At 36.0% G+C, this 23,573-nt stretch overlaps 1 protein-coding gene across 1 annotated transcript in view; it reads left to right on the plus strand.

Annotated features, from left to right (window-relative positions):
* LOC149084411 (uncharacterized) overlaps positions 1 to 18,722 on the plus strand; it is a 36,584-nt gene extending 17,862 nt beyond the window's left edge. The window contains exons 9-15 of the mRNA XM_089234807.1: positions 3,471 to 3,541; positions 5,255 to 5,326; positions 9,623 to 9,719; positions 12,439 to 12,481; positions 15,977 to 16,134; positions 16,322 to 16,396; positions 17,531 to 18,722. Of these exons, the coding sequence (XP_089090933.1) occupies positions 3,471 to 3,541; positions 5,255 to 5,326; positions 9,623 to 9,719; positions 12,439 to 12,481; positions 15,977 to 16,134; positions 16,322 to 16,396; positions 17,531 to 17,635 (621 nt within the window). The 3' untranslated portion in view covers positions 17,636 to 18,722. The remainder of the gene's footprint in view (positions 1 to 3,470; positions 3,542 to 5,254; positions 5,327 to 9,622; positions 9,720 to 12,438; positions 12,482 to 15,976; positions 16,135 to 16,321; positions 16,397 to 17,530) is intronic.
* Positions 18,723 to 23,573: the final 4,851 nt, after the last annotated feature.

A 23,573-nucleotide genomic window follows, 5' to 3' on the forward strand; every position in this document is an offset into this window, starting at 1 on the left:
CCTTGGTCCCCTTTCATGGTAAGCTCAACGCCGATGCCTACTGCACTATTTGGGATGACAATGTGCTTCCTACGTTGTAGCAGTTTTACGGGTTGGACCCCTGTTACTTCCAGGACGACAATGCCAGCTGTCATACTGCGAGGTTAACCAAGGCTTGGTATGGTGCCAATGGGGTTCATCGAATGGACTGGCCTGCCCAGAGCCCAGACCTGAACCCTATCGAGAACCTCTGGGACGAGTTGGATCGCCGAATTAAGGGGTGCCCTACCCGTCCAAAATCGGTGAAGGAACTGACATGTCTTCTCCAAGCCGAGTGGAAGAAAATACCACTAGCCGTCACACAAGGACTTGTGGAAAGTATGCCCCGGAGGGTTCACGCTGTAATTGCCTCTCGTGGAGGCTCTACCAACTATTGATTTTGAATAAAGTTAGTTTTTCTTTTCTATCACAGGTGTCCAAATACTTATTGGTAGATAGTGTATACAGTAATACCTCAGAGTTACACAACAGGTGATACCACAATAAGGAGGTGTAGTGGAACTTCTTAGTGGAACTTAACTAACAAGCTTAATTATTTTGGCCAACATGCTCGTTATCCAAATTACACATATATCAAATCAAACTTTCCCGTAGAAAATAGTGGAGACTCTGATAATTTGTTCCACAATTATTCATTCATATAAAAATGACTAATAAAACCTCATTTAATCAATAATGCTACACAATAATAATATAATAAATAATACAATAAAATTTATGTAATAAAAATAATACGCCATAAATAAACATACAGTATGATAGTCAAATCAATTTACAGTCTGCCCCCAGTATTCGCGGGGGTTACCACGAATATGGGAAATCCGTGAATAACCGAAACCATAGGTGGTTTTTTTATGTGTTTCTCATTTATTGAACAGCATGAAAGAGCAGGGTGATGCAAAGGTAGATCTAATGTAAAAGAGGGTGCAGTGATTGTTGGCAATGTTTTCTGAAAGAACATTGTGATATCTGTTTTTGCTGTTTCTTCTTCATGTCATCAAGTATGTTGAAGTATGTTGACAAGGCTTCCTCTACCAATTTTTCTATACATGAAGAACGTACCATAGAGGGATCTATGTCATGAAAACAATCTATTGCTGATTTGAACTTGTGAAGCCCTTCTGTTATGTTACTCATGGTGAACTTTCGTTCCACTTCTTTATCTTGATCTTCATCTGGTACTGTTTCAGGAGCAGTCAACTGCATTAATTCCTCCTCAGTCAATGCTTCTGAATTGCTATTAATTAGCTGTTCGACTTCTATATCCATATCATTGAACCCTTCTCCACCCAACTGTTTTGCTAATGTGACAATAATTTTATAATCTCTTCAGTTGGCTCTGTAGAAATTATTGCATCCTGGAGTGCACATTGTGGCCAAAAGTTAATAACCCGAGGTGACCGTCTCTCTTAGTAGCTTCCACGGCTCTAGTGATGACAGTATTGTCATTAGCGAGCCATCATAAACATGCACAACTCAAATTTTATAAACAAAACACACATGAATGGCGATTTCTAAGTGTTGCAAAAAAAAATTTCCAATAAAGGGAACAAAAACCGCGAATATGGGGGGGGGGAACTGTACTCCTAATGTCGAGAGAAGAGAAAACTATCATGATTAGGATTATTTACAGACTCTGTTGTTTGTAAATATTCTTTTTGTGTTACTTTGAAAAAAATGAAAAGAACCTATTCAATGACACTTGCTTTTCCTCTTTTTTTTAGCATTTTTTGGAAATGAGAAATTGCATTTTTTGTGCCGTTGGATAGATTCATTACTCTCTTTGCTATAGCTTTATTTGATTGGTTCTTTTCTACAAAATTTTGCATAGATTCCCTCATTCTACACATCTCTAAAACCCCATTTGAAGTGAGGGACTTCTTCTCACTTCTTTCTTCCTCAAGCAAGATACCGCACACAAACTCTTGATGTTGTGTACAAAGGAGATCCATCAGTTAATCTACGAATCCTGGCCATGTTCTAGTTCTTGACTAGTTCTTTTCCTGGCCATGCACCTCCAGTTCTATGGTCTTCCCCAGTTACATAGGAGCCAGCATTTGTCGACAAGACTGTTGATGAGCTAGCCCCTCAGAGTTACATTCAATAATTTAATGAAGTCAGCCTACAGTTTTGTCCAAGCAGAATTTAAAAAAAAATTTCTTGCTCACATAGGTGGGGCTACAATGCTGCATCTAGTTTCGTATCATAAACAGTTATGCTAGCATGTGTGTCCATTTTTTTAAATGAAGCTCGCTGACCAGAGACTGTAGGTAAAATATATTACCCATAATTCCACTGCATGTGTGTGGATGAAAGTGAAAACCATCAGCTCAGTTGGGATAAAATGAAAATAAATGAACGAATTGCAAAGTTTTTACATGTAATGCAAATCATCGCTCACTAACCGAATCAAAATTTGTTCAAAATGTTTGCTCCTTAGCCAAAGTTTCACTGTAAGTCAAATTCGTAAGTAGGGATGCAATTTTACTTACAAATACATTAAATAGGGGTTAATTGGAACCAATATTTCTCTAAACACCAGTCTTTTTGAAAAAAAAGCTTGAATCGAATTCATGTTTTTGAAAATGCAATTGAAAAATACTCATTAATATTTATTAAATTTCTCCAAATTGTGTACAAATGAAAATCACGTAAGGTGCAACATTTGGTAACACTTTGGTCCATCGAAAGAAATAATCTTCGTCTTAAAGTAGGGTAATTTTGTTAATAGTTGTTTCTTTGTATAAAGTCAAGTAAAGTATTGAAATTGATTAAGGTGGCAAGTGAGTGACCAGGTGCATAGTCAACAAATTCAAAATGGCATCATTTTGAAATCGACATTCCAAATAGGGTTGGTCGACATTCAAAAAATGGTTTCCAAAGGGTTTGAAGGTTCACATTTTTGATTTTAAAAATCTTTCCTAGATTCTACTTTTAAGCACTTTAAAAATCAGTTCTGCTTAGCTACGTATGGGTTTTCGGATTGAATGCACAATATATGTTTACATAATTATAACATCATTAAAATATTGTTTCCATCTCACAGTTGTAATCAATAACGCTAATGAAATATTCTGAATTCAAGAACCAAGCATTTTTCACAGAAAAACTTGTAACTCTGAAATCACATAAATCAGGGTAGCGTAGGTCAGGGTATGACTTTAATAAGGTCACTAATGAGGCTTGTCATGCACATCTACTACATCATGCATACATTTGTGACCATATTTTCCTATATGTGAAATCATGTTCTGATATTCCCTACCTCCCCTCTAAATTTGAACAATAAGTTCTTTGTATTGCCCATTTTCTTTGTCTACCTCGACACAAATGACGTGACAAGTGGTTACTGTATTAAACATTAGTTTTCTTTAATTATTTATGCTTCTCAGGCGTATCTTCTAATGTAGAATGCATCATATTATTTACAGAGCGCAAAAGTTTCTCTTGTTGATATGAACACACCAGAAGAAGAACAAAAGAGAGTGAGTAATGGCTGGATGTAAGTGAGATGAAATTAAGAACTTATTATTCGTGAGATGAACCGCAATGAAATTCAGCATCCCTGTCTTGGATAGCTTTGTGTAATACAGTTGACACTTAATTTTCTGACCTGCAATTCATGAACCCCACATTATTACAAACCAGTCTTCTGATTCTGAACAATATACCATCTCTAAAAATGTCTTTTCTTTTTTTTCATAATCACTCAAGTCCCCTTAAGGTTTGTAAAAGTTGACTGTATTGTGAAGGGACATGAATTCCAATCAATGATTGAATTTGCTAAACGGAAAGAAAGAATTTTCATGGAGAGGCATTTGAAATCATTAAATATAATGATAGGGTGAAGAGATTCTCTGTATTTACATATTAAACACGTTCTCATCTGATAGTCATAATTTCTAGGGTATTTGTATCAAGTAGTCTTTATTTTGAGGTCTTGTCTATGTTTATATCATAATTTTATGAAACAAACAAAAAATATCAGGGTTTTTTTTGTAATATCATGCATGTCAATTGGTTTTCAAAGGAAAAAAAATTCATCTATGATTCGAATTACAGTCCATGACACTTAATACGATCGCATCAGGACTCTGAGTTTCTAATAATAACTAAATGATAACTGTATTGAAAAAGTCCTGTTTACAATACTGCGACCATACATCTTATTGGGTGGAATGTGATGTATAGTAAGTTGCAGGACAGCCGTTTGTCTTTCTCCATAATAGGTTGCAAAATGTTCTATGGTTACGTTTTTTTATTTTATTCTAAAACAGGACTTCTTTTTTTGCTTTTAAGCTATTTTTATTCAGCCATTGTAAGCTGTTAGAATGGAACTGTTGAATGTATATTACAAACCGCTATACTTTTGTAATGTACGGGGTATGTTCCCTTTCTCAAGGGAACGTGCAGACTTTTTGCTCTTGGAAAAAAATTTGAATTGAGTCAACTAAAAGAAACTGATCAAGAACAAAATGGAAAAGACTTTTTTGTCATACATTGGCCTTCACTGTAAGAAGGCCATTGCAAAAGCAGCTTCACACATACATGGACTACAAAGAATACTGCGGACCAATTATGACATTAAATACAGAAATGTTTGTCAACAAAGGGGGTTAAGGAAAACACCTAGTTAGCCTCCTACATAGTCTTGCAGTGTGGTAATGATAACTTATGGGGGAAAAAATAAATTTGGTTAAACCTTAGCTTCAGAATGCGCAAAAAAAAACTTTCGGTGGGAAAAAAATTGATAACATTACCGAAAGTCTCAATAACTATGAAAAATATTTTTCCCTATGTTATGATATTGGTTCATTCCATTCTTTGTTAATAATACCAAAATGATAGCATTATCTGGGATTTTTATAAGCAGCGCGACTGTATAACATTGTATGGCAGAAGGTGAAATAAGAGCCTGTGATGCTATTACACTTATCGCAGTGATATGACCCACATTTGATCCAATCAATTTTTTTTGTGCATGGTAATTATGACTACTCTTTTTACTGATTTCCGGATAAAATGTCGGTGAAGTTTTCAAGGAATAAAAAGAAAATGTTTTTACGAAATTATTACTAATGTAAGTTATAGAGCAATAAATGTAAGTATAGATTGAAATAGTGAAGTTTTTGTTAAAAGTTTTTTGCTAGTGTTTTATGGTATGAATTAATTCTTCATTTTATGGGCTTTTATAACATCCAGATTAATTTTTCAGGTTTAAAGAAATGAACAAAGATGTGACGGTTTATCGAAAGGGAAGTACTATCAAAGGATTCAGTGTGATAAGGTATTTTTCATTCATACTTCTGTTGTGCAAAATTAATCTTCCATACTTTTTTCCTGTCTCTCTGATTCTGCAAGAGTTTGTTTTTGGTATTGAGCTTGGTTTTTCATGAAAAATTGGGCGCTTATATCTGAATTTACAAATACTTACCCAAATAAAATAGTGTTAGAATATTATACATTGATACTTAGACAAAATTATATATGTACAGGATTGTAAAATTTACATTATCAAATTACAAATGGTTGATGAAAAACCAAATAGAAATTCAGCTAGACACATAAAAATACATCACACCAAAAAACAAATTAGACTTTTTAAGAAAAGTTACTCCTACACAGCCCCAAAAATTTTGAAATACAGTAAACCTCGATAAGTCATCACCTCAAGTTATTGAAAAATTATGATGGCTTAAGCAGAGTGCCGTCAGTTTCTGTTGTGTTTTCTTTAACACTTTGTTAGCCGAGTGGATAACACATGGGTATTTATTTTTACTTAGATTACATACATAAAGATAAATAGATTTTATAAAGCGGAAAGAGCAGAACATTTAGACATCTTGTCTACTTGATGTCCGAGGTGGAACTCCCCAGTTCCCCTTACACAACACTAGGTGGCGTTGTATGTTCTTATCAGTTTAGTTCTTTTAGTCATTTCTTATAAGGACACCACAGTTTCAACGTGCAATGTTGTGAAAATTGTATAAATTTAAAGTAATATGAAATTTATTAAAGTATGAATCAAAATAATAATAATAATAAAATTTATAGATCCCAAAAGAGTAAATAACAGCATTTTTTTACCTTTTTATCTCTAATTACTTAAGTTATTGTAAAATGTATATACTGTACACTTTGATTTATACTAGTAATTTTTAATTTAGACTAACAGAGCAACTATTAGTCTAAAGCTATAAGTAGCTTTAAGTAGCTTTTCTTCATAATAGAACTCTCTAATACAAATACAACGCCACAACAGGCAAATTGCCCAACGAGGTGACTGACTTAAGAACATCATGGATCCCCGAGCCATTTTTTGGAGGCCCTACCTACTACTGCTACACCACACATGCACCTCGCCAGTCCCCATCGTTCCAAAAACTTTAGTCAGCAAATGAACTTCCCCAGCGTAACTTTCGTTACTTAAACTGTTCCGTTTGGGTATATACGATTTTATGGTGACTTTTAAGCATACTGCAATGCTGTTAACAAGCTCTTTTGTTTAATGGGAGCCATAAAAATTGTCTGTTCTACTTTCTCAAATTTTTTCATAGTGACGAGTTAACCGAAATTAGCGACAAGTAAATAAGGGGTTAATAACATTTTTGTCTATGAGAGGTGGAAGGGCCTGAAGAAAAATGATGACTTAACCAGAGTGACGACTTAATGAGGTTTTACTGTATTATCACATAGCATTAATGATAGGAATAATGTAGCAACTTCTATAAAAGATATTCTCTCAGTGATAAAAAATTTAAATTAAACTGAAGAGCCAAAAAAACTGGTACAGGCATGCGTATGCAAATAAAGAGATATGGAACCAATCAGAGTACGGCACTGCGGTCGGCAACGCTTATATAACACAACAAGTGTCTGGCATAGTTGTTAGATCGGTTACTACTGCTACAATGGCAGGTTATCGAGATTTAAGTGAGTTTGAACGTGGTGTTATAGTCTGTGCACGAGAGATGGGACATGCGATGAAATTTGGATTTTCACGTACGACCATTTCACGAGTGTACCGTGACTATCGGGAATCCGGTAAAAAATTAAATCTATGACATCGCTGTGGCCGGAAAAAGATCATGCAAGAACGACGACTGGCGAGAATTGTGAAACGTGACAGACGTGCAACCCTTCCGCAAATTGCTGCAGATTTCAATGCTGGGCCATCAACAAGTGTCAGCGTGCAAACCATTCAACGAAAAAACATCGATATGGGCTTTTGGAGCCGAAGGCCCACTTGTGTACCCTTGATGACTGCACGACACAAAGCTTTACGCCTCGCCTAAGCCTGATAACACCGACATTGGACTGTTGAGGACTGGAAACACGTTGCCTGGTCTGACGAGTCTTGGTTCCAATTGCTTCGAGCTGATGGACGTGTACGGGTATGGAGATAACCTCATGAATCCATTGACCCTACATGTCAACAGGGGACTGTTCAAGCTGATGGAGGCTCTGTGATGGTATGGGGCGTGTGCAGTTGGCGTGATATGGGACCCCTGATACGTCTAGATACGACTCTGACAGGCATGTAAACATCCTGTCTGGTCACCTGCGCCCATTCATGTCCATTGTGCATTCCGACGGACTTGGACAATTTCAGCAGGATAATGCGACACCCCACACATCCAGAATAGCTACAAAGTGGCTCCAGGAACACTCTTCTGACTTTAGACACTTCCGCTGGCCACCAAAATCCCCAGACATGAACATTATTGAACGTATCTGGGATGCCTTGCAACGTGCTGTTCAGAAGAGATCTCCACCCCCCTCTTACTCCTCGGATTTATGGACAGCCCTGCAGAATTCATGGTGTCAATTACCTCCAGCACTACTTCAGACATAAGTCGAGTCCATGCCACGTCGTGTTGCGGCACTTCTGCGGGCTCGCGGGGGCCTTACACGATATTAGGCAGGTGACCAGTTTTTTTTGGCTGTTCAGTGTATGAAGCTAGAATACATTAAAATAAATTCATTGTTTAAACAAATTCTAAATTTACAACATAAAACAGAAACTTATTCTTTGATCTCTCACTATTCTGCCTTAATGTTTTAAGGAACATAATATTATAATAACTAACTACAAATGTCATATACTGTGTTATTGTAAAAAACTTCAAATTACGAATCTCATCTTTGATTGTAATAGTCCCTACAAGTTGGAGAGTTTGTTTGTTTATTTATTTTTATTATGTTCTTACTTGTAGCGTTTTTTGTATTTTGTCGTCTTCTTGCGTCTTTGTATTTTTGTCTGATTGTGTGTGAATGTATAATAATAATAAGTTTAGTTATAAATGGATGAATAATCCTTTATATTGGCAATAGTCATGAATCTGGTCTGAAAAATTGAGAAGCTATCCATTCTTAACTCCTACAGGGGCATTCTTGAGATATCTCATCTAACTTGATCTACTTTATTTCAGCAATCCCGAAATATATCAGGTTCTTAAAACTCATTTTGGCAAGCCCAACTATTGCATTGAAGTTGTTTTAATAGTCAAACATGTTTTCCATCCCCTCTCCAATCAATCAACTGCCAAGGGGGGGGGGGTGGAGTCAGCTTTTGTTCAAAGTTAGATAACAGAAGGGGGAAGGGAAAAAGGATGTTTTTCCCCTTTCCCTTCAAAGTAATATATTTTTATGCTTTCAGCATAAATAACAGAAAAACTATAGTTTTTCCTATTTGTTATTATTATTTTCTGTTGCGGGGCATTTATCTGCTCATGTAACCTGAAAAAAATCATTGTTTAAAATAGGTGGCAATTTCTAGAAGGTTTAGTGATTTTCAATGTGGCAGTTATAATGCGAATCAGAAAAATTTTATTATTTTTGCAATTATCGTTTAAGATCAAAAAACTTTTAACCATTAATTAGTGGATAATTAATGTAATTAATTATAAAAAATACATTTTTAACAAATACACAACACATTATTCAAGGGGGTGTGGGAAGGTAAATTAAACTGCTCTAGGGGTGCAGGATGGGGGGAAAAAGGTTGGAAATCGCTGCTTTAAAGGACTATATAGATATGTCCATGGAATCGATTTCTTGTACCAAAATATGTTACAATAACTCAGCCACCTCGTTGGGCATTTTGCCTGTTGTGGCGTTGTATTTGTATTTGTAATTCATAAACCAATCAGAAAGTTACACATATGAAAGGAACATCATTGTCAGCCAAGTGTTCTTTGTGTTTCTTCAATCTTTAGTTGGCATCCATTGTGATAGCCAGATTTTTTATCCTTTCCATCCAAGACTATTTTATTTTTTATCCTTTGAGAACGGAATCAATTGTGTTCTGAAGCGATCTTAAGGATCAAGTTTTATCTTATCATTTGGATTTTAATTTTTCAAAAAGTTCTCATCAGGTTTTATTCATGTTGTGGCAAAGTATTTGCTGGTTTTGTATAGTTTATTTTTCTTTCTTTTTTTACAAAGCATCTAGAACTTCCATTAAAACTTAAATATGGAGAAGATGCGAGTTTGTAATTAATAATTTTCTTCTGCACATGAAGACAGATGAAGTATTATTGTATCTATCTCCTTATTTTTATATTGAATTTTTCTCTTGCAGCTACCTATGTAAAGGTCTCATACCATCATCGAACAAAACGGTTTGGAAAACTCTATGCAACCCTATGACAAGGTTTATGTATGATGATACTGTTAAGGTAATTTAATTTACTTCTACTAAATTGACCTTGTACAACATATTAATTTCATTTGATGCATCTTTACACTGTGTAGGTTGGAGCAGTAAAATCTACATCAGATTTTTTTTTCTGCATTGCTCTCCTATTAAAATTACAATCGAACCCTGATGTAACACCACCATTTGTCTCGCAGATTTCTGGCACTACACCAAATTTGTCATTATATCGAATCACAAATTAACATGTGTAATCCCTATGTATGGAAGATTTGTTCACTGAAAAATTTTGGTGTTACAACTGGGTTTGACTGTATTTATTAGCAGTGTAAAATATGATAAAAATAAAGAATTGTGTTCCTTTGTTGATGGATGTTATTAGATGCAAACAAGCTTAGAATAGCACAAAAATGCAATGAGTGTGACTTTATCGTCAACCGCATGTCATACATGCTCAACCCATGGCCTGCAGGCCAAATGCGGCCCTCAAATTTATCTAATGTGACCTGTGATCTCAAACCTAATTTTGTAAAAATTAACTGAGGGCCACATTTCCAGATCACTTGAGTGACTTGCAGCACATTTCCAGATAACTTAAGGGACCCATGACATATTTACAGATCACTTAGCACTGACACTTCGTTCTACCTAGAAGTACAGATACTGGTCAAAGTGACCAGAGGTTGAGATTGTCATTATAAAATATTGATTTTCATGAGTTTTTTTATGTTTAAATGTAGATATGAGTGTAGTTAAGTAATAGAATATAAAACTTGTAAATTTTCCAAACAAATTGTATTATTAAATTTTATTTTTAACCTTTTTCGCTCCAGAGGCACAAGTGTGTACCTATTTTTTGATGGTTTTTTAAATGTTTTTTAATGATTCTTCTTTCAAGATAAGATTTGAGGTATGCTTGAGACTACCTACCTAATTAAAAATAATTAATTAATTGCATTTTGTTTTTCTTGTTAATGGCCATTTTGACATACAACAAACACAAATCCATTGGGAAATAAATTTTTGATGGTTAAGTTTTGGCTCCGGTTTGAAAAGAATAATATCCTCTGAAAAATTCCTGATTGCATAACTGATGAAAAAAAATATTTACATTCTAAAGATTATAAATGCAATTTTATTCACACATCACACTTTCCTTCGTAACATTTGAAACACCTTTTTCCACATTGAAAATTTATCACTTGTTTTTTTTATCGCATGGCCGGACCCGACATAGCTATCTTTTCCCCTGGTACAACAGAGCGCTTGTTATGAGCAAAATTCTGATTTTGTTACATATTTGGTCATATTAGTATTTTTATTCTGTAATTTAGTTGATCATTAAGGATTCTTTCAGTTAGCCAGTGAGCAGCATATCTATATTACTACAAATTTCATGCCACAATTCAGCAAAATGTTTGTTACCTGTAGCTATAAAAGTGCCTATAATGTTACTGGTCAAATTGACCAGTGGTGGTGGTATTTCTAGGTATAACTAAAAATATCTTGGTCGATTTTTTTTTCAAATTTATGGTAGTGGAACAACATAATATTTATGCAATTTTAGGAGAAACCTTTAAGTTTCAACATTCTAAATGATTTGGTTCATTATGAAAATCCAGAAAGAAGGTCAAAAACAGTCAAAATGACCAATGTGGCCCTTTTAGTGTCAAGTGACTCATGGCACATTTCTTGAGCACATAAGTGACTGAGGGTGCAGTTCCACATCACTTAAGCCAGTGTTCCTCAACCGCTGGTACTTGTCCCTGACATTAGTGAAACCGAGCCGTGAGGGGTTCATCATTTCATTTTTACCAATTTATTTCCCATTAGTCTTGAGTGTGACTGAGCCTTCCACTCATAAAAAAGAAATCAACTGGGCCATTGGCTTTCAAAGGTTGAGAACCACTGACTTAGGGTGCAGTTCCACATCACTTGAGTGGCCTGGGGCGCATCTCCAGATCACTTAAGTGATGCGTTTCATATTTGCAGATCACTTGAGTAACTGAAATACAGTTCCAGAACATGTTAGTGGCCTGTGGCACAACTGTTGCACTTTTTTGAATCACTAGGATGGCCCGCAACACATTTTTAAACCAATGAATGGGGGCCTGTACTCTCATAAAGGTTGAGCATCCTTGCCTTATGTTAATCTTTGATGTTGTATGTTGTGTTCTGGATCAGTGATTCCCAAGGGTTGTGCCATAGCACTGATCATTCAAGAAGTGCCAGCCAATCAACAATGACAGATTGAAACCCATGCACATCATCTCAAGCCAATTTACGGCCTGCTACCCTGGTAAAGTGTGGGACAAAGCAGAAATCTTGGTTGCCAGTGTATTTAATCTCAAGGTCATCTTGAATTATTTTAATCTCAAGGTCAACTTGTTTATTTTCAACTATGAAACTGCCTAAAATTAATTTTTGCAGATAGATTAGTATGAATAAGTTTTTACTAATATATTTACAACATCTAGAACTATATAATTTTGACTTTATATAATTTTGACATTTTTGTCAGCATTTCATTTAGCTAGGTGAACTTTTTTAAGAGCTGTTTTAGTGTCTCCCACAGATGATGCAAGGACTGAAGTTGTTTTAAAATCTTTTAATTATTGGAATTAGTTTTTGATTGAAATGCTGTTTTCCCCTTCCAAAACTCTTAGTTTTAATCCCACTTTTTCTCAAGAAGCTTTCTGATGTTACTCTCTTATATATTAATTGTTTTGATATTTTTGCAGAAAATTTCTGTGTTGGCTGAATTGCCATCTGGACAGAAATTGAGTAAGTAATGTAATTATATAAAAGAATCATGTATGTATTTTGAATAATATTGAACACTCACTGATGTGTCTGTTTTCTGTGTACATCTCTTTCATTTGTTTATTTAAATCTTTCATGAGAACCCTATGATAAGCTTATTTAGAACATTGCACAGTGTCCCAAAAAACAAAAACACTTGTGAATTTTCAAAAAAATTCCAAAAAACAAATTCCTAAAACTTATTTGGCTTTAAACTACAATAAATGTTGAAATGCCTACAATAAATGAACTTCTAGACCAGTGTTCCCCAAAGGGGGCAATATCACCCACTGAGTGGGAGGGTTATGAAATGGTCTGGGTGGGGGAGTGATAAAAGCATCTAGTGTAATGTATAGCTACCTGACCCCCCCCCCCCCCCAGGGCATGAAATTTAGTCAGAAAGTCCCACGATTGCAACAATCCGGCCTAGTATAAGAGGTTGGGTGAAGATGCTGCTTGCATTTTTAGCCCCTTCATGAATTGTCAAGAAATTTGGATGCTCTCTATTTGACGAATCTGCAATAAATATAGTAAACTTGTCCTAACCTAATCGCATGTTTGAAAAAGGGGGAAAAAACAAATGAAAGAGTAAGACAATATAATAAACAAGGTGATAAGAATGTGTGTACAAAGTTAGATTTCTTTTCACCTTCACTCTACCTGTTCTTTCACTCTTATAAGAAAGGTACATCATATGTGAGGAAAAAAGTCACTATCAGGGTATACAAGAAACAAAAAGAAAAGAAAATTGTACGGTGGCAACAAAGCTTCAGGATAATCAGGAGAGAAAAAGAAAACAGAGTGAACTTGTTTGAATTCATTCAAAAGATGGGTTTCAACACGAAACCCAACTTAGGCACAAGCAGCACCATCAATTTAAGTAGGTTCCTCCTCCCACCCCGACTTGGAAAGTGTAATGTCATTTGTTTTATTGCATGTCTGTTTTGAGCTTATAATTTTTATATGCCCAATATCATGCTATTAGCACTATGTACATACTGGGGGTTAGTATTATCCCTGCAATTTACAGCTTGCAATTTATTTTGCATCTCTATAATAATTCATCTAACTATTTCATAATTAGTACTAATTCTAACTTTAGTCATTTCTCTTTAGAGTACTTCACAATTTGTGCTTTTGCACAAATGGTTTTGTAGTCCAGCTTGACTTTTTTACACTGTTCTGTTCTGCACAATTTTGACGCACCATCTCATTATCTACACTATATCATCCTATAATGTCCCTCACCACATTGTTTGCAGCAACGTTCCCTCCTGAACACTTTTGCTTGATGACCAAACCTCAAACACCTAAAGCATTGTAGAGGTTTCACATATTCTTTATTTTGGAGTATTTCTGCCATCCCATATAAACCACTTTTTTCTCTGTGAATAATCCGGAATCCACTAGGATAATCCAATTGGCACACCTTTGTTGGTCTCATATTTGACAACTATTTGTTTCTTCTGATCAACCTCTTGACTAAAGTTCCTTATTTTTTGGCAAGATTTCTACTCCTTTTTCTTTATCTACTTGGTACAAGTTCACTTTAAGATGTCTTCTCAATAGTTTTTCAGCTTTGTATTTAAATTTCAAACTCCCCTCTTTCACCAATATCTCCACTTCTTTTTCAGCTGTCTCTATAATAACCATATCGGTTTTAGTAGCCCAGTGGTCTTTTATTTTTTATTTCTAATTGTCCGACATTTAGTTGTTTTCTTAATTCTGATAATGGGTTTTTATTTCTTGTGGTTGACCTAGTTGGCCACTTAAATTCCTACCCCTTCTTTCCCCTTCTCTAACTTCTTGAAGTTTCACACTGTTCAGTTTCTTCTGTTCTTGTCTGTGAACTGTATTTGCAGAAGGTTTAGAGCTACTCTTTCTTTAGAGCTTTGTCTCTATGTTTCTTCTTGGTGGGGATGAAGGGGAAAAATTTTTTTGAAGGGGCGATGTGGAACAAAAAGCTTGTTAACCTCTGTTCTAGACACTGTACAGCATAATAAAGGTAAAGCATGTATACTAGTGTATATGACAAATCCCCTCCCCCTACCTATTTGAACAAAAAAAACAACTCAAGTATTTATGTTACAAAGAACAGACAAATTAATAACAATGACAAAATTGCAGTGAAACATTATGCTTTGCTCATTACATTCACTTTCCTGGTGAGGACATTGACCACCATTTCATTCAGCCTGCAAAAGGTGCTCTGGAGGAGAGTATTAATATACACAAGTATATAATTGCACAATAACAGTGATACCTCAGCTTATAAATTTTTTTGCTAACAAAGATTTTTTTGTTATTTTTCTGCCTCATCTAACAAATGCAGATTTGACTAATGAACATTTTCGTTGATATGGATGCACCTGCAGACATAAATCAGCTGCATCATGAGCTGAATTTTGGCTCAAATCATCATCAGAATTATTGTCACTTCAGTCCAGTTAATTCATATCCACCTCAGAATCTTTTTCTAGATGCACCTACACTTTTCTTTCAAAAAAAATTTGAATCATTTCATGTAAAAATGAAAGATCCAGCTAATAGAAAACTCCTTTAAAAATAGGGGCTTATGTGTTGACAGAGCATGCGTTCTTTCAGTGCAAGACTCTGATCATTAAACTGAACAATATGGACATTCTAGGAGCTTATCTTTTCTCTATGGGAAATCATGTTTTGGCTAACATGAGATTCCAGAATGAATTGTCTTAATTAACCAAGGCATCACAGTAAATGTATAGGCTAACCATATTTCCATTATAAAAATGTGGTAATATTACTGTCTCTGTCCATACGGGTTATTGCCAATTATTTCCAAAAATATTTTCGAATTAGAGTTGCTAGTTACGGCCAAAACACTTTTGAAAGACAGTCTCCAAATACAGTCGAAAAATTGTCAAAATCAAGTAGAGTTCCCAATCATAGCCAAAACATTTTCATAGGTATGTAAAGTTGTCAAGTACAATACAAAAAATTGTTGTACATGAATAGAGTTGCCAATTACAACCAAGAAAAATGGTTAAAAGCATGTAAAGTTGTCAATTACAGTCCAAAAATTATCGAAGGCTAGTAAAGCTGCCAGCCGAAAAATTTCGAAGGCAAGTAGAGTTGCCAATTACATCCAAAAAATTTTCAAAGGCATTAATTTATGCCATGAAAATAACCTAATAATAACCTAATTAGTAAGCTTCATTGAAAGTAACGGAAAAAAACATGACATTTTTTGGTGATAAAGTTGGAATGGCCAAAATTATATACGGGAATGTCCTGTAAAATATGGGTCATTACTATATATATACAAGTTTATGGTTTGTAGAATTACAGCATATCTGGCCCATGGGCTGAATAGGTTGTGGACCCCTGGTTTACAAGATCATTAAATCTACTTGAGTTTAAATTAGTGTTTATTTTTTTATTTATTCGTTCAAATGTGTTGGTAATTACAAATTTTTTCTCTCTCTCTGCATTTATTAGTTCACTTGTACCATGAATCAGTGAGTCTATTGCGGAAAGAAATACAGGATTTCTGCATTCTCCAGACATTGAAAGAAAGAGACAACAGGATGGTTTTGGCATTTCATTCAGTTGACGATTCCTTATGTCCGCCCATGAAGGATGTCTCTAGAGGCACTGTAAGTGATTCAGTGATTCTGGATACATTTTTATCTCTCTCCTGATTGTTCAGAGGCATAAATTGACTTTGAATCATGGATTCAAGTCCAATTTTTAAAAAAAATAAAAATTAAAGGTTAATGTTACAGATTTATTTAAAATAAGAAAAGTATTGGTAAAAATATCAATGATCGAAACACATTTTAGGTTCTGACAAGCGGGTGGATTGTCGAGAAGGTACCTGAAATGCCACATGCGACTATGATCTCATACCTCATGCAAGTAAGTCTATCAAGTTTTAGCTCTTTTATTTACAATTACCTAAATTGAGGTCAACTTCTTCGTCTTTCTTGACATAATTATCTATTTCTTGGTGATTTGATGCAATAGCAATCGATTTGGGAGGATGGGGGGGGGGGGGCAAGGCAAGAGACTTTTCCCAAGTAAATCTTTGGGAATAACTTTCTTTCCTCCAACATGTATGGATTTTTTCCAGGCAATATATATGGGTAATATAACAACTTTTCTTGAGTCTAGGAGATGGAGTAGGAATTCTGAGGACTTCTGGAAAATCCAGGAGACTTAGTAGCTATGGGATTTTTGTAATAGATAGCAAGAATAATTGTTGTTGCCTTTTTTTCTTGGCCCACAACACACCAAGGGAAAAGGGGGTTCTGGATATTGACGGCAAAACCAACTCCTAAAAGGAAAATTGGTAGCACATATTTTTTATGGGCATCTTTTTTCAGCCACCTTATTGGGCATTTTGTCTGTTGTGGCCTTTGTATTCTGCCAGTCAAAAAGTAAATTATTTCTCTTATTTTTTTCATATTTTTTTTTTGCTGGTTCCAGAGGTGGATTTAATGGCAGACATGCCTGGGGGGCCCAGACTTCTGAAGGACCCCAAAAACCCCAAACTTTACACTTTTTTCTAATTTAAAAGACCCAATATTTTCTTTTGTGCCCAGGGCCTTAACTGACTTTAATCCGCCACTGGCTGGTCCATACATTTCTCCTATTTATTTATTGTTTGCCAGTCAGTAAATTAGTTCTCCTGTGTATTTATTATTCTGCCTGTCAGTAAATTATTCTTCCCATTTATTTTTTGCCTGGTAGCGAATTTTTTTTGCATTTATTGTTTAGCTAGGCTGCAAATTATTTCTCATTTATTTATTGTTTACCAGTTCTCAAGTTATTTCTCTTACTTCCTTTGTTCCGCAGTTGAAAAAAAGTTGAAGAGTACTGGGTTGGTACACTTACGGGATCGTGAGAGGGCTGGGGGGGGGGGGGTTTGTCTTGGAATTAATATTTAGAAAGTCAGTTCCTTGATGAGAAACAAAATAGTTTAATCGCAAAGAAAACATGCTATGCATTTCAACACATTGCAGCATTTTTGTTTTAAATATTTTGTTGCAGATGATTGTGAGCACTCCGGACAGTCAGACAATGGAGGATATCAGCAACGTTCAGTGCCAGTGTATCAACAACCTGAGCACTTATCTCTCATCGAAACCACTGTGATTATGTTGTATTATGTGTATGAAACTTTTTTTTTAAACATAAACTGCAGGAGACTGACAAGTATGTGTGGGAGTAAATGTACATAAGCTTGATAATTCCTTGGCAAAAGAACGATTGCGAGGAAAAACTCTTGCTTTGTTTTAAACATAAAAAATTAGTTCAAACTTTATTGTTTTTAACCGCACGAGGACATTCAGCTGTTGTCATGAATTAATGACTTTGTAACGATGTCTTTATAATATATGTTTCATAACTATGCGTTTTTTGTAAAAAGAAGATTCATTTCAAATGAACTGATATCATATGTGCTTTTTCTTCGAAGCTCAAGTTGTTTTGATGGTTGTTTCCATTATAACGATGCTCTTAAAATACTATCAATGTTCATAGATATTTTCATGAAATTGTACTTAAACTAGCATCAGATTTTAGTTCCGCTATTGCAGAAATCCGTGATTCAAGTTTAGAACCTGCATTTAGTCAGTAACTTTTGTTATCTGTAGATCATGTATTTGAAATGCTGCTAACGATATGTTTACCTTTCTTACGGAATGGAGGAAATGTCTGAATCGTACAGCTGTAACATCTTTGATAGAAGTATGGAGGCTTTTGTGGCTGGTATCGTGATGAAACATGTGTCTTGGCTGAGAAGTTGCCGTCCAGTAGGATTTTAATGCCTCCATATCTTTAGTGCTGATGGCAGCAGAATCGCCATGATTTTCTTCACTTCCCAGACACTATTACACTGCATTTGCATTTTGTGAATATTCCTCTGGGGAACTTTTAATGAATTGGGTTATGTTAATGTTGTTTCTTTCTGCTACTACTCAATTGTACATACACCTTGTACACATTCCTCTGTGGAATTTCCAACAAATCGGTACATGCCGGAACATGTTGTGTGAGAATATATATACGGCCCTAACATATTTATATTGAAAGAATTGTGCTTGTTTCTTGTTCTTCTGCCATCTGTTTTTCATACTTTGAATTAAAGATGGTAAATGCCTGAATTATCATGTAGGTTTGCCTGCTCTCTGTCGAGAGACTTAATGGGAAATCGGCTCTGTCACATTCACGCCTTGAAGTTGGAAAACTGCAGAAAACAAACTTCCGAGTACTACTATGGCATCAGTGGGGTTCGAATCTGGATTGAGAGTCCAGCACAATGTCGCAAGTTTCTTTCTGAAAAATGTTTGTTGTGTGTTTAAGAGTTGCCATCTGCCTTCAAAACTCTGAAGCAGTTACATGGGAAAGAATTTTTTGGATGGGAGATTAGCCCTAATGTTTGCATCTTGCAATTAAAAAGGTCAAAGAAACAAAGAAAACATACTTTTATCTCAATTTAATTTTATACTTCCTTAACCGCCGTCGCTTTTAGGCATCTGTCACTTCCAGTGTGGAGGACAATAACATGAAAATTCAGACATTTGCCATTTCTATTTAAAAATATGTAAGGCAGATGGCAGCACCAACAAGAACAAACACGGTGAAACAAGTACAATTTTGACAATCTAAATATGTTAGGGTCATGCATGTACCCACAAGTAACGCTTTCCTTGATGTTTTAATCTGTTAGACGTTCCCCAGAGAAATGTTTACAAGATGTATACACGGTGTAGAAGTAGGCAAGCCACACACACCCATAGGGATCAGACCCTGGGTTCCAGCAATGTCCATGGGCGTGGTTAATAAGATACTCGCCTAAAGTACCAAAGGATTTTTAGAGGTGTCGCGTGTTTGATACCCTGTTCATCCTTATCAGAAACTTTCCTGACACGGGTATAATAGATACTGCGTCATGACCACAGAAAAAGATTGTAACCACAGAGAGTCCCGCACTGAGAGGTTAGCGCACCAACCTCTCAGTGAGTATAAAAAAAGGGTGGCATTCAGAATTGGCAATAAATTGTAGGTCCCAGAGTCTAATTAACCCTCGTGTGCAGAAAATTACTGTGGTGCAACAAAAATGATCACAATGCCCACCTAACAGCCAAGAAGTTTACCCAGTGGTTCTGCTCCCATTAGAAGACTGAATCAGTTGACTCTGTGTGGGCAAAGAGAACTGCAGTTACTATGTACCTGTTAGATAACTAGGTTGCCTCTGAACTGCTGAGGCAGGCATGGATCCAAGAGGGGGGGGGAAATTCCCGCCTTCCACCAGTTCTGGATTTGTACCAGTGATGAGAATAGGGTTACCAGATTGGAAAACTGAGAAAGGAAGATGCCTGTGCATGTGAACTTTTTCCATTTTTCACAAATGTCACTTTTTTCCATTTTTCAACAGATGGCGGCACTATTCTGACCAATAAAACTGGTCACAAGAATAATTTCTCCTAGCTAACTGTTCAAAAAAAGCAAAAACACAGAAAGCAGGAATTTTGACTGCTATTGGGAAATGTGTGTTGAAAAACCTCAAAAACACTCATGTCAATGAATAGATACATGTTTCAATGCGGGGAAAAATGTCCCCAGAAAAAAAAAGAAAACTGATTCTCAAAACTTGGAAAACACGACAAAAGGTAGAATTTTCTGAAACGTAGGAGAACACTTGAAATGACATCAAAAAGAAGGGTTCCCGCCTCGTAAGGGGGGAACATCTGGTATCCCTAGTTAAGGAGATCCCAAAGACTACCACCGCAATGCATATGCACCTCGTGAACATTCTTCTTGGGAATTTCTAATAAGTTGGTGCATGCCGAAAAGTACTTGTGTGTGTATACCCCCCCCCCCCCAAGTGTTTGGCTGACAGGGCCCGAAATTATGCTTATCAATTTTTTGTTTCTTGCATGAAAATTCACTATTTTGGGGGGTCTGTGAAAAATCTGATCACCAAAGAGCTTAGCCTAGGGCCCTGTTGTTAGGCCATGTATATGCTTGAAGTATTTATGCTTTCAGAATTGTGCATGTTTTGTGTTCACCAACAGGGGCAGCTTGAGACAATCTCGACCTGTACAAGACCAACTTTTGGCACCCATCCTCCAGTTTATCCTCATTTAAACAATTCCTAAAAAAAAATTTTTGCCCTTTCACCTCAAATTTGGTGCCCCTCTTAGTATGGACATTGAACATTGAAGTACGAGATCCCCCTCACATCTCAGGATTCCCAAAGGATCAGTGTATCCGGACCTAGAAAATGGACAAAAATAATTTTCCTCAATAACTTTTTTTTTTTAGTCAAAATTTTTTTTGTCCTTTCATCTCTGATTTGGCGCCCCTGTTGGAGCGGGAACTTCGTGTTTAATAAGTGCTGCCACCTACCTTCCTCATTGCAAGTGAGAGTGGAAGACGCCCGAATTTTTGTATCCATCGTTTTGATTTCAATGATTGCAGCAATCCAATCACAACTGAAGGTATTCCCCTTCCCCAAAATGGATGAATAGCCTGGAAGTTCAGATTCCAGTGGACAACAGCTCAATCTTGTGAAATCTCTCATGCATAATGTAAATAATTATGTGTACAAAAAATATTTCTAACATCACTTTATGCTTTATATTTGTAGTTATTTAACAAGAGGCTTGCGGGAACATAGACGATGTCAGAATGCACATACATGATTTTGGTTAAGCAAATTTCTTTTTAGATGAAATGACGGCTTATAGTCAAGCACCGCAGTTGATTAATGATTGATCAACCCTGATATTGATTTTAAGATTTTGCCATGATCGCTCACTACTTATGTGCTGATCCGCCACCCAGCGCCGTAAGTACATTGTGACTCCACACCCTTCTGGGAAAGGAAGGAAAGTTTCTTAGCGTCCTGAGCAGGATTCAAACCAGTGATTTCCAAAGTGAGAGTTCTATGCTTAATCTACTGCACCAACAGCGGATACCGGTTTCAGTTGTAATTGTCAAATGCACAGGGTGCATAGGTAACAGGGCGCATGAAATTTTACTGGCGAACTGTTGATCCTAGAGGCATACGTCCAATTAGAAAAAATATCCAAATAAGATATAATACTCAGATACGTCATTCATGTTGCAAGGGATTGTATAGTTATTAAAATAAAATAATTTTTGATGCAGTCCCCTTGTGCCTGAAAACGAATCGGCAATTTGTTGCTATGTCTCTCCTGATGGCAACGAAATAAATTCCATGTTTCTTAGTGCAATATTCACTGAGATATTTGAACTGAAAAATTGTGGAAGAACAGCATTTAATGCGGGGAAAATGGGGTCTTTATCATGTTTTTCCACAACTTTCCTCCATTTTTTTGGATTTAAATATCTCAGTGAATATTGCACTTAGAAATGTGGAATTGTTTTTGTTGTTGTCAGGAGAGTTAGGGCAACAACTTTCTCATTGGGTTTTTGGGCACACAGGTACTGTATAAAAAGTTAATTTTTTAATAACTGTACAACCCCTTGCAACATGAATGATATATCTAAGTACTACATATTATGTGGATACCTTTTGTAATTGGAAGTATACCTCTCGGAGCAACGTTTCACCAATAAAATGCTGCATGCCCTGTTACCCATGCACCCTAGATATCAATTCTTAAACATCTGCTGATCACAAGCAAAAATATGGTGCCTGTTAAGTCGCCAGAAAAAATGCTGGCTCTAACTAGCAGTAGCAGATAATGAATGTGTACTTACATGCACATTCAGTGTTCCTGCAAGCCCCTTCCATCATTTAAAACTAGAATTATAATGAAAAGAATTTAATCATCAGTTAGCAAATAATTTTTTGCATTATCCCATTCCATAGTTATAGAGCAATCTGCTGTATATTGATAGCTAATCCATGTAAGGGTGTCCTCGCAGTGGGATGTTCAAATCAATGTAGCGTTGCATTGTTAGTTTTCATGTCAAGACGCTAGTGGATGATTATTCTTGCAACTTAAATACTAAAAGGTTTGACTCCTCTGGGGTAAGATTATTTTGAAATGTAGATCTACTTGCATTCGTGCCTCAGAGAATCAACATCAGCTGACCACAGCTGTGTTGCCAGCAAGATCAAATCCAGGCCTCATTATGTCCACATGTGCCCCATCAAGCTACAAATCTTGTTCCAAATTTTTCTGGGTACTGGAACACCCCACCCTACAGTCTAGATCTGTGACTCTCCCCCATCTCTCAAAAATCAATGTGCAAGTATAAAGCTGTTTATTTTACAATGTGCTGCCATCTTTCTTCTGAATTTGGAAGCAAACAATGTAGTAGATTGGCCTCTGAAAACAGATGTGAAGGAAACTTCCATCAGATTGATTGCTCTCTTGCAGCCCTCTCGGTGAAAAGCTATTTCTTCCAACCGATTTTTATACTTTATCCTTTCAATTTTGCCACCCCTAATATCAGATGGTGGGGGGGGGGGGGATATATTGTGAATGAATGAATTCTCCTCTCGTAATATATATACATATAATAAATAATAAAATGTTATTTGTGTAGAGGCTTAAGCACAAGATGGTGGGTAGAATATTGAGCTTCCATTCAGCCATAAAAGAATGCAATTTCTTTTTCCTGTTGTGTTGTGTATAAATGAATAAAAAAATATATAAATTTATAATGGTCTTTTTATTTGTATTATTTGCCATTGATTCTTCTATGCTCTTTGCCGCATATGTCTAGAATTCTCGGCTTCAATGCTTATTCATCTCACCTGTATTACAGAAGAACCCCTCTTAACAGTCACTCCACAGATGCGGTCAACCCGGTGTTAAAGCCAAATAAAAATATCCCGGCAAATGCAAAAAGCTTATTTAAAAAATTTTCAGTGGAATTCGGATATAATAAACTCCAAGAGACAGGAGAAATCACTTCATTATAATGAAATTCTGTTTAAAGGAATTCCAGACTTTTTCCCACATTGTTCCTATGTAAACTTATCCGGGGAATTAGAAAAGTTTTCATTGAAAAAGTTCGTTAAAACAGAAATCGACTATTTCAAACACCCTCTTGACAGCCACCATTTTCACCATTCATTCCATCAGAG

This window comes from Pholcus phalangioides, unplaced genomic scaffold (genome assembly GCF_987345545.1).
Source record: "Pholcus phalangioides strain wild (caught in Gottingen) unplaced genomic scaffold, Ppha-v1.0 ptg000008l_1, whole genome shotgun sequence".
In the NCBI taxonomy this organism is placed as follows: domain Eukaryota; kingdom Metazoa; phylum Arthropoda; class Arachnida; order Araneae; family Pholcidae; genus Pholcus; species Pholcus phalangioides.